The 16,737-nt window shown below is 41.0% G+C and overlaps 1 protein-coding gene across 2 annotated transcripts in view; it reads right to left on the bottom strand.

Moving 5' to 3' along the window:
• Positions 1–16,737, bottom strand: part of ADAMTSL1 (ADAMTS like 1) — a 454,178-nt gene that overhangs the window by 123,073 nt on the left and 314,368 nt on the right. For both annotated transcript variants that reach the window (XM_056117099.1, XM_056117100.1), the window contains 2 exons: positions 11,562–11,715; positions 9,385–10,513 (listed from right to left, as the gene is read on the bottom strand). In XM_056117099.1, the coding sequence (XP_055973074.1) occupies positions 9,385–10,513; positions 11,562–11,715 (1,283 nt within the window). The remainder of the gene's footprint in view (positions 1–9,384; positions 10,514–11,561; positions 11,716–16,737) is intronic.

The raw sequence follows: 16,737 nt of genomic DNA, 5'->3' as shown, positions 1-16,737 counted from the left end.
AACAGCAGAAGATTTTTATATTAGGAGGCAACAGACAGAACCAATCCAAGCCAAACCTTGGATTTGAACTACAGAACTGAGATTGCAAGAGCATAAAGGGTTAGGGGACTCAAAGGGAAAAAGAATCTTCCTCCTCCATGGGGATTTAACAGACAGTGGTAGAAGTATTCTTGCTCTTTGGTGGTGGGTAGTATGGAATAATTTTTGAGGATGTGTTAAAGAGCCTGAAACATATACAATGGCATAAATATTTTACTTTATTTAAAGAAATTAACAAAAGGAAGACAGGTAAATCTAATACATAGAAGTTGAGGTGTTACACTTATGCACTATGTGGACTCATGCACTATGTGGGTGAGTAGTGGAGGGAATCATCTCAACATCATCTCAATAGCCTTGTGCTATTCCCATCCTGTAAACAATGGTCGCATTATGCAGACAGAATGAGTCAGAAGGCTCCAGAAATAACTGGGTGTTGCTTAAGGGCACAGATCAGTGAGATGAGGAAGGATTAAGGTAAGAGTTGAAATGGGAGAGACAAGCAAGTGTCAAATGATAAAAATTCATTGTGTATCATATCAAGGCATTTGGGACTTATCCTTAAGAAATAACAAGCTATTAAAAGAATTTTAAGGATTGGAGCAATAAAACTGATCTGGTGCTTGATTTGTATGCAGCTGACACGGGTTTGATCCCTGGCACCCCATTGGGTTCCCCAAGTCCTTCCAAGTGTGATCCCTGAGTATTGCTAGGTGTGGCCCAAAAGCCAAAAAGATAAAAAGAAAAACAAATTAAGCTGGGTGCAGCATAAATAGGTGTGCTAGAAAGTTACTCTGGCAGTGGCTTGTCACGCAACCTAGAGCAGGCATCAGCAAACTGTGTAAAGGGATAGGTAGCAAGTACTTTAGGATTCAAGGACCATCTAAGGTCTCTATTATGTATTTGTTTGATTTGTTTGTATTCAATCCGTTTTAAAAATAGAAAAGTCATGATTTCAATGAGCCTTTGAATGACCTGGGTTGAAATTCAGAGATCTGGAGCAAGTTAATCTAATAACTCTGGGCTCAATTTCAATAGCTTTAAAATATATATATATATATATATATAATTATTTATAAGTCTTTCTTAATACCCTTTAAACAATGTAAAATCCACTGGCTCTAATATGCCAACCTACATATAGTCTAGAGACAACAGATAACAGATCTCAGAGGCTACTGCAGTCTGTTAGCAGCAGTAAACCAAAATTGAGGTAATGAAAACAGCAAAGTGGAGCATCAGAGAACCACTGAGGAGCTAGAACTGTCCAGGAGTACTTTGATTTGAGAAGATGGATAAATAAGGTATTTTTTATAAGCTAGAGGTTCAACAGTTTAGGTTTAGAGATAGCGTGTGACTGGACTTGTGGAATCGGTGTGAGTATATCCAGAAGGCTATTGTACATATGATTAAGAAGAGAGAGTTGGGACCAGAGAAAATACAGCAGCCTTGTTTGCAGCCAACCTGGGTTCAATCCCCGGTACCCCATATGGTTCCCCAAGCACCACCAAGAGTGATACTTGAGTACAGAGCTAGATGGAAGCCCTGGGCACCACTAGGTGTGGCCCCCAACACCCCCCTCCCCTCAACAAAGAAGAGAGATTTGTTTGACTTATTAACGTGCAGGAGATTGGTACAGGGACAGAATCAGTAATATACGTAGAATGAGACTCTCCAGAGGTGGGTAGTGAAAGGGAAATCTACAAGGACTTACTGAGAAATGACAAACTACAAAGAAGCAAACCAAGTTTGTGTGGTTAATAAAGTAGCAAGAAGTACATTTTGGAAGAATTGCTTAGCCTGTGTAGAAAATTGCTGACACAACAGATTAAGAAATATTTTGAGAGATAACTCTTCTTTTTTGAACAAGCAACAAATAAGATTTCTTTTTTTCCAAGCAAGAAATAAAAATGTTTCTTTTTTCTCTCCCAAGTGAAGTATCTGCTACATGCTGTCTTAGAATACTGGGTGGCATTTAGAAGTCAATTATATGACTCGAATTAGAAATTGTACAATTCTAAAATTCTATAATAAACTGAGTAATATTTGGTAGGATTTAAGAAGCCACAGTTAATAACTGTTGAATACTTTGAATAGTATTCCACATGCAAAATTTTAATGGAGTCTCCATTAGCTGGCTATTTTAGGTAATACTATTCATGTTTTCAAGACACTCAGGTATCATTAACGTACTAGGTTTACTAAGTGAGAACACCATCTTTTCTGATGGACTTTGCAAGACAGCAAATGAAATCAGCCAATTACAGATCCATTTGCACTTCAAGGATTAAGCAATAAAAGCAAAGAGAAAACAAGCCACTCTTATGTTTTCTAAATCAAGTTGGCACACAGCTCTGTGAGAAAACCTGTCTAGCTCACCCTCTAGGGAATGCTGTATTGTGGAGAACAGTCTGGATTCTTTATTCCTAGGCTAAAACAAGCAACCTTTTTGGGTTATTTTAACTCAAAGTCAGTTCAGGACTTTTCCAGAAAACTAGCAGATCTGATATTTATTAACTTCAGTCCTGCTTGCTTCCTTCACACACAGGCCCTCTTATTTTCATGGAATAAGAAAGATCTGATCTTTCTCAAGACCAAAGCTCCTATGAACTAAATCTAACTCACATGAAAGTATGAGTGCCAGTAGGGGGTGAGGAGGGAGGCAGGGGAACAGCAGAGTGCTTAGAATTCCTACTTGCCATTTTAGCAGTTCTGTTTGCATCGCTAATCAGAACTAACAGTACATGTGTGATTACACTCCAGGGCTTACTTTCCTCCCTTTATCTGTCTCAATACTTAAAAGGTGGTCCTTGAACTTAGGGTCTCAGAATTACCTTTGGTGCGTGTTAAATGCAAATTGTGGGACCTTCCTGTAAAAAGTGTCTGGGGCAGGTTAGAATTTGGGACTGAGGAATTCTTGGTACTTATCATGTTCACAGAATTTGAGAACCCCTTCACTATGTACCTAAGTTTGTAAGTTTAAGGAGAAGCTTTCTAAACTCTTGGAGTTCAATGATAAAAGTAGGGTATAAGTTATTCTACAATAGTATTTCAGTATTTGTTAGTTTCTGAAGAGCAGAGACTTGATCTTAATCATTATCTTACTTTATGGTGTATATCACAGCATCCAAGGCTCATCAGTCATATGTAGAATTGAAGCAAAGATTGTAAAGGACACCTTTGAGGTTCCTCCTTTAGCTTCCACACTGCATCTTTAAATCTACTTGTGACAAAGTAGCTAGTGTGGGTCTGTAAGAATGGTAGTTAGATGATTCCACTCTCCAACCTAGTACCCCCTCAAGCAACCCTGTTCTAGGCAGAACTAAAACTAAACTGTTCCCTTTGGGTTTTGGTTACCCAAATGTTAATAACACCCCTATCTTTTGCCAACCATTCTCCAGTCAAATGAACTTCTTTTGGGCTTCTTGCACACAGTAAACTCATTTTCAATTTTGGGGTTTTGTAAAATTTGGGGGAAAACCCTTGTCCAGAAATGTGTTTCCTTCTGATGTCATATCCTTGGATATGTGTAACCCTGCATCACAGGGCTTGCAGAAAATGTAGGCTACCATCTAAAGTGGTCACCAGGTAATTCCCTACCAAAACTATCTTAATTTTCTGTCCAATAATAATCATGATCTAATCTTTTTCTTGCTATATTTTGTGTCAACTGTTATGTTCCACTCCACTTTTTCATTAATTCAGTCATTATGTAGTATCTAACTGGTGCCAAGTACTATTCCCTGCATGGAGGTTACTGCAGTAAAGGAAGTACCATCATGCACAGGCAGTCAACAAATAAGTATGTCACATGTCTGATGATGATTAATTCTGTAACTTAACTAGTAGACTTGAAGAGATAGAGACTGAAGAGGAATGATATTTTAGACAGAATGGCCAGGGAAGATATTTCAAATACATGTCATTGAAGCATAAGTTGAAATCCAAGAAAAATAAGGTAAAGGTAAAGGTAAAGGTAAAGGCCCTCCCATTGATCGTGGATTTGCTCGAGCAGGCCCAGTAACGTCTCCATTGGAGACTTTGTTGTTACTGTGTTTGGCATATCGAATACCTCACGGGTAGCTTGCCAGGCTCTGCAGTGCGGGCGAGATACTCTCGGTAGCTTGCCGGGCTCTCCGAGAGGGGTGGAGGAATCGAACTCGGGTCGGCCATGTTAGCCGCATGTAAGGCGAACGCCCTACCGCTGTGCTGAACCATCCTCTGCTACCAAGAAAAATACATGTGAGAAAACAGATTTGCCATTTGAAACTGATTCACTTGAAAATAAATGAGTGTTTCTGAACCATTACTGAGCCCAATAATGATGACAAGCAATAAAAACCAACACGAAATAGGTCACCAGAAACCCATAGTGAATCAGTTTCAAATGCGGGTTGAAACTGATTCATTTGAAACTGATTCATTTCCCACTATAGCCAATAAGGAGGTGTTGTATCTGGCAAATAATGGGCAGATTAATAGAAAGTAATAGAGAATGAATAAATACACATAACCATCTCTTATCACTTAAAGAATATGTTTACTTCCAAACAAAGATTTGAGCTTCATCAATAGAAATGAATCTTTCTCCACATTAGTAGTTAACAGAGCATCTGGCTTGGAGTAAGTCTGAGGGAGTTTGTGAAATGAAGAAGGAAGTAGGGATTGTGATGAACTTGTCTGTGAAATACACACAGGCACATGCTGGAAACTATTTCTTGAGAAGCTGATATGTGCTTCTAAGAATCAGGTGAATTCATTTCAACTATATATAATTTACTTCATTTATAGATATGACACAGTCTGATCTGAATTGTTAATAATTCTTTCATGAAACTAATTTGAAATCTAACTTTGGCATATTTAAAAGCCAAAAGAGCAACAGACTTCTCTTGGTCACATTCTTCTTAGTTTGACCTATCTGCTGATACGGGCTATTTAGAGTATACTCTTATACGTTGCAAATTCCTATGAACCAACAGACAGCTGCATTTTGCAGACTTTCAGAAAGATGAATTTAGGTACTAAGTAAAAACAGACTAACTGAACTATAACACTGGACACTTCAGCACTTCTCTGTTTGAAAATAAATGAGTGTTTCTGAACCATTACTGAGCCCAATAATGATGACAAGCAATAAAAACCGACACAAAATAGGTCACCAGAAACCCATAGTGAATCAGTTTCAAATGTGGGTCCATGTAGCCAGTGCAGAGTGCAGAGATATTCACTTTCTTTTCTCATATGGTACATGAAAAACTGCATAGAAAACTAAGCCCCAGTCATATTTCTTACTGGTCAACTAAGTAAGATGGAAGCAGTATGATGTAAAAGAATAGACATGGCAATTTCTAATTTTTCCTACTATATTCTGCTAGCTAGCATTAAAAAAATCTGTCAAAGCTAGAGTTAGAAAAAAAAGTTTTTTCCTTGATAGTGGAAAAAACTGTAAAACTATTTTTTTTCTCACTTGTTGTGCACTTTATTTCTCCTCCCCCCATTTCTTCTTGTATTTAGGGCACTTCTGAGCATACCCAGTGATGATGAGAAGTTATTCCTGGCTCTGCACTCAGGACTTACTCCTGAGATGGTGCTCAGGGGAACTTATGGGATGCCAAGAATCGAACCTAGGTCACCTGAATAAAAGACAAACTCCCTATCTGTGTCCTGTTATGTGATTTCTTATTGCTACATTCCACTCCCCCCACCACCACTAGTGTTCTAGATATTGATGATCTGGGATTTGGTCTTTGCCTAGTGAGCCTAAATATCTTTAGTATCTTCAGCACCAGGCTGTCATGTTTATTTTTGTAGAAAGAGTCTGCTGAAACCTACTCATCTTAAAGCTGTCTATAATTACCAATGCCCAATAATAATAAAAAGGAAAAATTCATATTTAAAAATTATTAAGATTATGTCTTTCATGAAATTAGTTTCATGAAAGAATTACTAACAATTCAGATGACTGTGTGACATCTATATATGATTTACTAGTTGAAATGAATTCACCTGATTCTTATAAGCATATGTCAGCTTTTCAAGCAATAGTTTCCAGCATGTGCCTCAGTATATTTAGTACATTAGTTCATTACAATCCCTACTTCCTTCTTTATTTCAAAAACTCCCTCAGAATTAACTAAATGTTCAAAGAGTTACTTGTAAAACATTGTATACTATACAATCGTAGCTTGGAGCAATAGCACAGCAAGTAGGGCACTTGCCTTACACTGGGCCAACCCAGGTTCGATTCCTCTGTCCCTCTCCAAGAGCCCAACAAGCTACTGAGAGTATCCCACCTGCATTGCAGAGCCTGGCAAGCTCCCCGTGGAGTATTCCATATGCCAAAAAAAAAAGTAACAACAAGTCTCACAATGGAGACAGTTACTGGTGTCCGCTCAAGCAAACCGATGAACAATGGGAGGACAGTGCTACAGTGCAGTGCTATAATGCTTAAAAAAAAAATCACAAAATGTTAAAATGTTTAAAGGAGTTAGAAAACAATGTAACAATGTAAAAATCAATGATAATGTTTGATTGGGTTAAAGTATATTCTATACTTGTATAGATGTTGTCTATATAAAAATTCTAACAAGATGTATAATATATTATTGAAAGTGACAGCCTTAGGGGAATAGGATTGAAGAGCTGAGTGAGACTTGCAATTCTATCCCATAGATCGAGATATCATTTAAGTGTTTTAGTGTATATCACAGTCCTCCCGTTGTTCATCGATTTGCTCGAGCGGACTCAGTAACGTCTCCATCGTAAGATTTGGTTGTTACTGTGTTTGGCATATCGAATATGTCACGGGGAGCTTGCCAGGCTTTGCTGTGCGGGCGAGATACTCTCGGTAGCTTGCCGGGCTCTCTGAGAGGAGCGGAGGAATCGAACTCGGGTCGACCATGTTGGCTGCGTGCAAGGCAAATGTCCTACCTGCTGTGCTATCGCTCCAGACCTTTAGTGTATATAATTTCTAAAAATTAAAAATAATTATATTAGAAAAATAGAACTAGCTGGTAAAGGAAACTACTAATTAAGGAGAACCAAGGAGCAAACAAGAGGATTGGTTATTAACCCAGTTTCTCAGGGCACACTGCCTACATTTAACCTGTTTCCAATTCCTCTGTGAGAGTTCAACATTAGCTTTCTTATCTATTACCAGGAAACAACCACTATTATTATTCCCATTGGATTTTGTGGAAGATGAAAGCACTGAAAACACTGTCACACAGTAAAGACACACTGAAAAAAATTTTTAATTAAAAAAAATGTGCAGGTTTCCCAAGCAATCCTTAGGGGGTCAAGGGGCCACCCCTGGAGATTCTCAGCAATTGGGCAAGTGATTCAAATGTGGGATCTCAGGATGTGGTGATGCTTGGGTCCTGCAATGCAGAGGACTATTTGCGCCACCCCAGAGGTGCTCCAAAGCACTTGGGCCTCAGAGTGCTCCACTGTTTCCAGTGATGCTTATGGAACCATGTGGCTCAGGGAGCTGAATCTAGGTCAGCTTCATACAGGTCAGCTTCATACCTTAACTCCTGTGCTGCGTCTCTACACTTACTATTTCTAGGAAATCTATTGAGTCAGTAAGTGTTTGGTCTTCAAGATCAAGAGGCAATATTGGCATTTTAAAGGCACAAAAGTTTTGGAAAGGATGGACATAGTGATTTGCACCAAGTCTCAGAAGACTTGTATCACCAAACTTTGGGGTCATATAAAATTGATATTGAATCTTGGGTTTGGCCAATGTGTGATATTTGCTGAGCAACTGCACCTCAATTTTCTATGTAATACTGGAGGATAACATTAATCTCGTTGAGTGAAGCTTAGAAAAACAAATGCAGTTACATATAAATAAATGTGACATACACCTTAAGACAATGTATCTTTGTTTCATTACCCAAAGCTAGCAAACTAGAGACAATAAGCTGAATGATAGTATTTAGAAGTATATCTAATGAAAGGATAGAGCTAATGAATACATGGATTTAAAGAAGATTAAAAAGATGAAGAATCTGGACTGGTGGGCCTCAAAATGTTCCTCTCCAGTTTAAGCTTCATCTTTTCCTAGCTGACTTTTTTTACATAGCATGGTTGTGCCATGTAGCACTGTAGCACTGTCCTCCCGTTGTTCATCAATTTGCTCGAGCGGACACCAGTAACATGTCCACTGTGAGACTTGTTGTTACTGTTTTTGGCCTATCGAATATGCCACGGGGACCTTGCCAGGCTCTGTGATGCAGGCGGGATACTCTTGGTAGCTTGCCGGGCTCTTTGAGAGGGACAGAGGAATCGAACCCCAGTCAGCTGCATGCAAGGCAAACGCCCTACCCACTGAGTTAAGGATATAATATTTAGCAGGTCACTAGACTTGTTTCTTTCTTCTATAAAGTTTAGGGGATATAGGTACTCAGTTAGGGATACTTTTAGAACACAGGGGCACAAAGCACAGACTTCACTTTCATTAACCTGGCAGAGAGCATGAACTGATGCCAGCTCTCAAGGCTGTTTTCAGGTCAGGGCCAATTTAAAGATTAAAAGAGAATGCACATAAAAAGCATGACACATGTATACAATGGGTCCCCAAGAGCCAACACCATTGTAAAAACATGACCTTCCCTATGATAAATTAAAAAGAAAAAGCTGGGCACAGAGCTTGGCATCTAGAGAGCTTCCAAAAAATATTATGATTATTACTCTTCTGCCACTTCTTACATTATGAATGGCTATGGTCCAAAGAAACCAGGCATACATGCTTTCATCCTGGTAATGACACATCAAAACGAAGACACCAAGAGATACTGGGGTCATTAATCACAGGTCCAGCTGGGAAGAAAAGCTTTCTGGAACAAACCGTCCTGTCCAGAAGCGATGGAGGACAGCCTCACCCCCAGGGAGTGGCAGGTGCTGGCTCCCCTCACACAGTCCAGTCAGGGGGACCACACACATGGAGACAGCAGCCCTGAGTTGAATCTATCAGTGGTTCATCGCACAACGTAGTACTGCAATTAATAATGCCCTGGCCTGGAATGCCATCTTTTTTTGTCAAGCGTTCAAAGCTATCTGGAAAGTCCAAACTCATTCGCGTTTGGACTTCCAAAAGGGATTGAGCTGGTCAGACATTACCTTAAAGAGACAAGGACATTCAATTGAGAAAAAAAGAGTTATGGCATCTTTGCTACACCCCTTGTCAAGGGGGAGAAAGGGTTGTAAGGCACGAGAGATCGCTGAGGCCGAGCGCCCTAGCCTTGGAAACATCTGGAAAGAAGAAAGTGCCTCAGACAGGAAGTGGCTCCTTGCATCCCCACCTGCCTCCTGGACTTGGGGGTTAGCTGCCAGGCTCACCTGTCGCTGAACTGAACCGCTTCTCCGTTCCTCGTCCAGCTAATCGTGGGCCTCGGGTTGCCGATGGCCTCGCAGTGCAGAAGCACACTCAGGGTGCCGCTGGCCAGAGCCACCGTCTGCCCGAGGTGGGTGACCACCTCCGAGGCCGAGAGCTGCTGGGCCGCGGAGATCTTGCGCAGGATGGTGGGTTTGCGCTGGGGCCGCCGCCCGCTGCCTGCCCCCTCCCCAGAGGCCAACGTGCGCAAGGCGCTGCTGAAGCTGGACACCAGCTTATGAGGGGAGACGGGCACGGGCGGCCCGCGCCGCTCCGACGGCTTGAGGAGCACGTCTGGTTGCTCCAGGTGGCTGCGGAAGATGTCCTGGGCCAGCTGGGCGACCAGGTGCTTGCTGTAGACGTCGCGCAACTCCTCGGGCTGCTGCGACAGATTGCGCAGGATGTCATCCAGGCGCTTCTGCTCGGTCACCAGGGTGAAGGGCAGGTGCAGCAAGGCCTGCTCGGTGTTCTGGTCTTCCTCGGAGGATACGTTCCTCTCTGTGGAGTCCTGCACCTCCCAGGAGGCCAGGAGCTCCCCGGGCCAGCCGCCCTGCTCCAGCAGCCGGGACACCAGGTCGTCGTAGCGGTTCCCAGCGTCGGCGGCGAGGCCGCGCTTCTCGGGCTTGCTGCCGTTGGAGAAGATTGCATTCTGGTGCTTGTGCGGCTGCAGGGCCTCCTCCTTCGGGTGCCCCTTGCGCCCCACCGGGGCCTCATCTTCACCCCGCGGGCTCACAGGCCGGGACACGAGCTTGCGGTTGCCGCCAATGAGCTTGATGACGAACTGCTCCCGGGCCGGCCCCGCAGAGCAGGTGTAGATGCCCGCGTCCGAGGGCTTGAGGCGGTGGATCTTCAGGTAGCCAAACGGGGCCACGGTGACGTGAGCCGAGCTGATGAGGTGCTGGCCGTCTTTCTCCCAGGTGATGAGCGGCTTGCGGAAGCGCCGCGTGGGACAGCGCAGCACCACCGAGGTCTTGGGGAGCAGGTAGGCGAAGCCTCCCACGACGAAGTGCAGCTTCCTCTGTCTGCGCGTCTGGATGTAGACCCTCCTCACGGCCGCGATGTGGGGGCTGTGCTTTGTGGATGGGCGACCGGGCCCTGGAGAGAAAGGAGAGGCCATTGGGAGCGGTGAGATGCAGCCTTAAGCAGGAGGGAGAAGAAGAGCGTGGAGAGGAAGAGGGAAGAGGAGAAGCGGGGGGGGGGGGGAGGGGAAGAGGAGAGAGAGTGGGTGGGGGGGGGGCGGGAGGGAAGAGAGGGAGAGGAAAGAACCATGCAATAGTGATGGAGGAACTGGTATAGTAGCTCTGCAACTGTAGAATGATGACTTAATAATATTATACACTATGATATTTCAATAAAACATTTTAAATAATAAAATAAATCAGGACCACAGGAAAGAAGAGAAAGGAAGCACCACAGAGTTGGTTCTGGTCAGGACGTTCTCATTTTACCAGAAGGAGCTGGCTACCAGCTGAGGCCCATCAAGATACTGCCACCGCTAAAATCTCAGCTAATGAGGTGCAGCAGGTCAGCCTGCTCTCACCCTGCTGGAGCTTTCTGCCTCTGGAAGCTAAGATCCAGGATTCTGGGTGGAGGGGCATGCCCAGGGAAAGGCGGTGCTACTCATTACAAGGATTAAAATAGAAAGAAGGAAAGAAAGGGGCATTATAAAGAGACGGAGGACAAAGGGAAGACGAATGTCTGTCTCCATTTCAATACTTACACTCTGGGTCCAGCAGAGCACCAGGGCCAGAGCTTAGGTAGGCAGTAGAGCCCAGAAGTGTTACAACCCCGGGGATTAATATTAAACAGAACAAATCTGTTTAGAGTAGTTTAAAACCCCAAAGTGAATAGCATGAGACTTCATTAGTAATAGGCCGCCTCTAGCTTCCAGATCTCTGATTGCCAGCAAGTGGACTTTGCTCTACCCCCCGCAAACTCCTTTTCCACTGGAGAAGAGAATTCTGCTTGGACCACATGTAATTAAGATTCCTTTTCCATCTCCAGCTGAGTTCTCCAGCCTGCTGCCTCCCATGCTCTTTATTGCCCAACAATCTCCCACTGGTCTTGGGTTTAGGGACGGCTACTGCTAGGACTGTTTCTGTGCGAGTTCATCTCCCCATTCCCTTGATGCTTTACTACTCACTTGCGCAGGTTGCCAGCATACAGGGCCTGATGGATGAGGAGAAAGGCAGTGGAGGGCACAAGGAGGAATTGACAATAGCAGAGACTCCGGTTTTCAGCACCTTTTGACAAACAGCACTTCGAGTCTGGGTGCCCTCTCCACAGCTTGTGGAACACTGATGAAAGAAAGACCAAACTTAGGTAAATATGAAGAAATAGAGGACAAAGGGCCTTCTACTTAAGTAGCAAGTTAAACTCTGAGTTTGTTTTTATTTCTTATGCTTATTTTAAAAGAGATGGGAATTAAATGTGACAATACATTTTAGGAGCCACAGAAATAATGTCAATTTCTTTCTTCTACCACAAAAAATTGATATTTTAAAGTCAAGTAAACTATAATTGTTATGCATCTATTTTGAGATGGGGTGCTATGAGCTATGAAAAAAAAGAGGCATGCAAGATGTTCCTCATTTCAATGAACTGCCGTCAAATGTGGACAAAAATGACAAAAATACAGTTAACATGAACAGTATATTAGAAACATAAAAAACAAAGTGAGATAGCATTTCATAAACACATTATGGTCATAATAAAGAAGGTGATAATAAGTGTTATTGTAAATGAGAACGTTGGTGAAACACTGTAAAATGGTACAGTTTAAGACAGTTTCTTAACAAGTTAAAAATATATTTACCATGTGACCCAATCTCACCCTACCAATCTGAATCCTTCAAGGAGCCACTAAAATATATATACATATAAAGACTTGTGTAAGAATATTTATGATCAACATTATTCATAGTAGACAAAAAAATTGAAACAAGCCAAATGTTCACCAGTGGGTGAATGGATCAGCAAAATGTGGCATCACTATATAATGGAAAATTATTCTGACATAAGCAAAGAAGTGCAATTCTGATATATTGTATAACATGGATAAACCTTGATATTATTCTCAGTTCAGCTTATCGATACACATCTCAATAAAGCTGCAAGAGAACTAGTAGTATAAGAATTTAGTGAAAAATAACTGAAAGACAAATGAACTCTTTAAAAATAAATGCTAATATAAAACACACCCTGAAACATGATCAATAGAACTGGAAACTGTGGAAACTGCAGGAGAGAGAAAGAACCATGGGATGGTGGTGGAGGGACTGGTATGATAGCTCTGCAACTGTGGAATGATGACTTCAATCGTGTTATTAACTGTAATAGCACTGTAGCACTGTCCTCCCATTGTTCATCAATTTGCTCGAGCGGGCACCAGTAACATCGCCATTGTGAGATTTGTTACTATTTTTGGCATATCAAATACGCCATGAGGAGCTTGCCAGGCTCTGCCATATGGGCGGGATACTCTTGGTAGCTTGCTGGGCTCTCTGAGAGAGACAGAGGCATCGAACCAGGGTCGGCTGTGTGCAAGGCAAACCCCCTACCCACTGTACCTGCTGTCCTATTGCTCCAGCCCATAAACTATAATACTTCAATAAAATATTTTAAATAATAAAATAAAACCAATGTTAATAATGGTTGAGTACTGATGGTACACTATTGATCCACCTGACTTAGTTCTTCAAGATGGGTAGAGTCCGAATGTATAGACAAGGGACAAGCATGGGAGACAGAGAAACATGCAGATCAAGACAGAAAAGTAGACACAGAAGCCCAAGGTTGTGGGGGTTGGGGGAGGGATGGTAGACTAAAGCAATTTAAACCAAGGACTAAGTTTAGAGTGGCAGGAGCTTAAAAGGTAGTGAGGGGCCAGACATTGGAGACTTAATTTTCAGACAGGAGTTTTGGAGTTGGGCCATAAGGCAATGAGGAACTATTGGAGGGAGGAGTAAAATGATGAAAGAGGTGTTTTGAGAAGGTTAATCTGGCAACAGTGTCGGAGAGAGATGGGAGGAGAAGATGGATGAGAGGCAGGTATGTCAGTTAAGGAGGCTGCCACGGTAGTCTAGGCTTCAGATGATAACGGCCTGAACTACGGTCATGGCAGTTTGCCACGTTAACTTGAAAAATGACAGTAAAACTGAAAAAATATTATCTTATATTTTTAAGTTTTATAAGCTAGCCCACTGAAACAAATGATCCCATGCAAAGTGCTGTGATATATGCCACACGGAAAGAAAGTGAAGCTATTTAAAAAATAGGGATATGACTTAAATTCATTGCTTTTATGCCTTGATGATGGTGGATGCAGATTCTACCCATTGCTTATTTTATTATAAATAACAGCACCAAATCCAGGGATCAGGTAAAATGGAGGTAAAGAGCCAGGAAACTTTAAAAGACTGGCTATTTTAGTGCTGCTAATACAAAAATAGAAAAATAGACTGTGCCAGAGATTGGTCTATGATTTTCTCAAGTCTAGTTCTTTTTTCAAGACTCAGTTTTAATTTTTCTAAAATATGGAAACTAGAGTTTAGCCTCAGGCTAGGATTAGGGTTAGGTTTGTGGGGGTTTCAAGTGTTCTTTCTCAAATATGGAAGCAAAGTGTAGAAATATTAAAATTTGAAAATTGATCATTTTGGGCATCAGTAAAGGCCAGATTTACTATGGGTTAGAATTAGGGTTTGGGTGAAATTCAGGGATTTTGAAGGGTTTGGGTGTTAAGATTTGCTGTGTTCAGAGATGAAAAGGGAAGTGAAGTATTGGGAGATGGTTCTTTTGGGTTTATTGGTAGGTTTATATTTCTGCTTGGTTCAGACTTCATATTTTGATAAGATTAGCCTCAGGCTAGGGTTAAGGTTAAGTTTGTAGAGATTTCAGATGTTAGAATTTCTGAGAAAAATGAAAGTAAGGTGAAATATTATTAAATTTTACAAGCATGGTCATTTTGGACTTCAGTAAGGGTCAGGTTTACTATGGGTTAGGGTTGGGATTAAGGCTAGGGTTAGGATTAGGGATGATGTACGGGTTAGTTGAAAAGTATTGCTATGTTCCAATTAAAAAACAACCTAGTAAAATTAGATAATTGCTAAAATTGTGCTAATTACAAGGTTTATGCCTCTGCTTTAATCAGCTTTTTATTATAATTGGATTGTCCTGGGGCTAGGGTAAAGGTTAGGTTTACAGAGGTTTCAGGTATTAGTTCTTTCGGTGTTCGGTGTTCATATCAAAAGTAAAAAGTATAAAAACTTCATTAAATTGTGGAAATTGGTAGCTCTGGGAATCAGGAAGGGTCATGTTTATTATAGGTTAGGGTTAGAATTAGGAGTAGAGCTAGCATTTGGGTTAGGGTTTGTGTAGGATTTAGATATGAAGTATTTCTGTGATCTAAGATCGAAAGGAAAATGAAGTATTGGGCAATTGTTGAATTTGGGTTAATTGGTAGGTTTATTCATCCTCAGGTCAGGCTGAGTATGATAGGATTAGCCTCAGACTAGGGTTAGGGTTGGGTTTGTGGGGGTTTCTGGTGTTAGCTTTTACTGTGAACATTCTAGACTATGGAAGTTAAGAATAAAAATAGGGAGTTTTGGGCACCATTCAAGATGGGACTTCTGATAAATTAGAGTTAGGATTAGGTCTACAGTTAGGGTTAGGGATTGTGTAGGGTTTAGGTGTTAGGTGTTATGTTCCAAGATAAAAAGGGAAGTGAAGTATTGTGCAATTGCTAAATTGAGATAATTGGTAGTTTTATGTCTCTGCTTGGGTCATGATGAATAAAATGATAGAATTAGCCTTAGGCTAGTATTAGGATCAGGTCTGGTGTTAGTTTTTTCTGTGTTCATTCTAAAATAAGAATGTTAAAGATAGAGCATTAAGTTTATCAAAATTGGTAGTTTTTGGCATCAGTTAATTTCAGGTTTATTTTAAGGTAGAGTTAATATTAGAAATAGTGCTAGGGTTTAGGGTTGTGGATTGTGTAGGGTATTTTTGTGATCAAAGATAAAAATGGGAGTGAAATATTGGGTAATTGTTAAATTTGGGTGAATTGCTAAATTTATATATCTTCTTGGGTCAGGCTTCTTATTTTGATAAAATTAGCTTCAGTCTAGAGTTATGGTTATGTTTGTGGAGGTTTCAAGCGTTACCTTTTTCTGTGTTCATTCTCCAAAATGAAACTATGGAAAATTCATTAAATTGTGGAAAACTCAGGTTTTGGCATCAGTACGGTTTAGGCTTACTATGAGTTAGGGTTAGAATTAGGATTAAGGCTGGAGTTATGGTTAGGGATTTTATAGTGTTCAGGTGTTAAGTATTCTTGTGTTCCAAGATAAAAAGGAAAATGAAATATCGGGAGTTGATTAAATTTGAGATAATTGATAGGTTTATATTTCTGCTTTGGTTGAGGCTTAACATTATAATATAATTAGACTAGAGTTAGGGTTAGAATTGTGGAATTTTCAAGTGTTTGGTTTTTCTGGTTTTTTTTTTCTAAAAAATAATATAGATATATTGTTAAATTTTGGAAAATGGTAGTTTTAGTCAGTAAATACCAGGTTTACTCTGGGTTAGGGTTAGTGTTAGGATTAAGATTTAGGGTTAGAAATTGTATAGTATTCAGGTGTTCAGTAGTGTTGTACCCCAAAATAAAAAGGGAGCCGAATTATTGAATTTGTGCTAATTGGTAGGTTTATGCCTCTGCTTGGATCATTCTGAGTAAAATGATAGGACTAGCCTCAGGCTAAGGTTAGGGTTAGGTTTCTGGAGATTTCAGGTTTTAGCTTTTTATGTGTTTATTCTAAAATATGAAGGTAAAGTACAGAAAGATCTTTAAATTTATGAATATTGGTAGTATTTGGGATCAATAAAGGTCAGGCTTACTATCTGTTAGGGTTAGCATTAGAAATAGGGCTAGGTTTATAGGAATTCTTGACAGGTTAGATGTTAAGTAGATAGCACAGCAGTAGGGTGTTTGCCTTGCGTGCAGCCAGCCTGGCCCAGCCGGGTTTGATTCCTCCACCCACCTCGGAGCGCCTGGGATTAAGCCTAGGGTTAGGGATAGGGATTTCGTGGATTTTAGGTGCTAACAATTTCTGTTTTATATGATAAAAAGCGAAGTAAAGTATTGAATAATCGTTTAATTTTCATCAATTGGTAAATTTATGCCTCTGCTTGGATTAGGCTGAGTAAAATAACATTGAACTCTGTAAAATTAGTATTTTTGGCATCAGTAAAGGTTAGTCTTGCTATAGATTTAGGGTTAAGATTAGGATTGGGGCTAGGCTTAGGTTTAGGGATTATGTTAG

The sequence above is a fragment of the Sorex fumeus genome, unplaced genomic scaffold (assembly GCF_029834395.1).
Source record: "Sorex fumeus unplaced genomic scaffold, SorFum_2.1 ptg000034l, whole genome shotgun sequence".
NCBI classification, from domain to species: domain Eukaryota; kingdom Metazoa; phylum Chordata; class Mammalia; order Eulipotyphla; family Soricidae; genus Sorex; species Sorex fumeus.
Note: the sequence above shows the minus strand (reverse complement) of the source record. Positions and strands in the feature narration are given on the sequence as shown.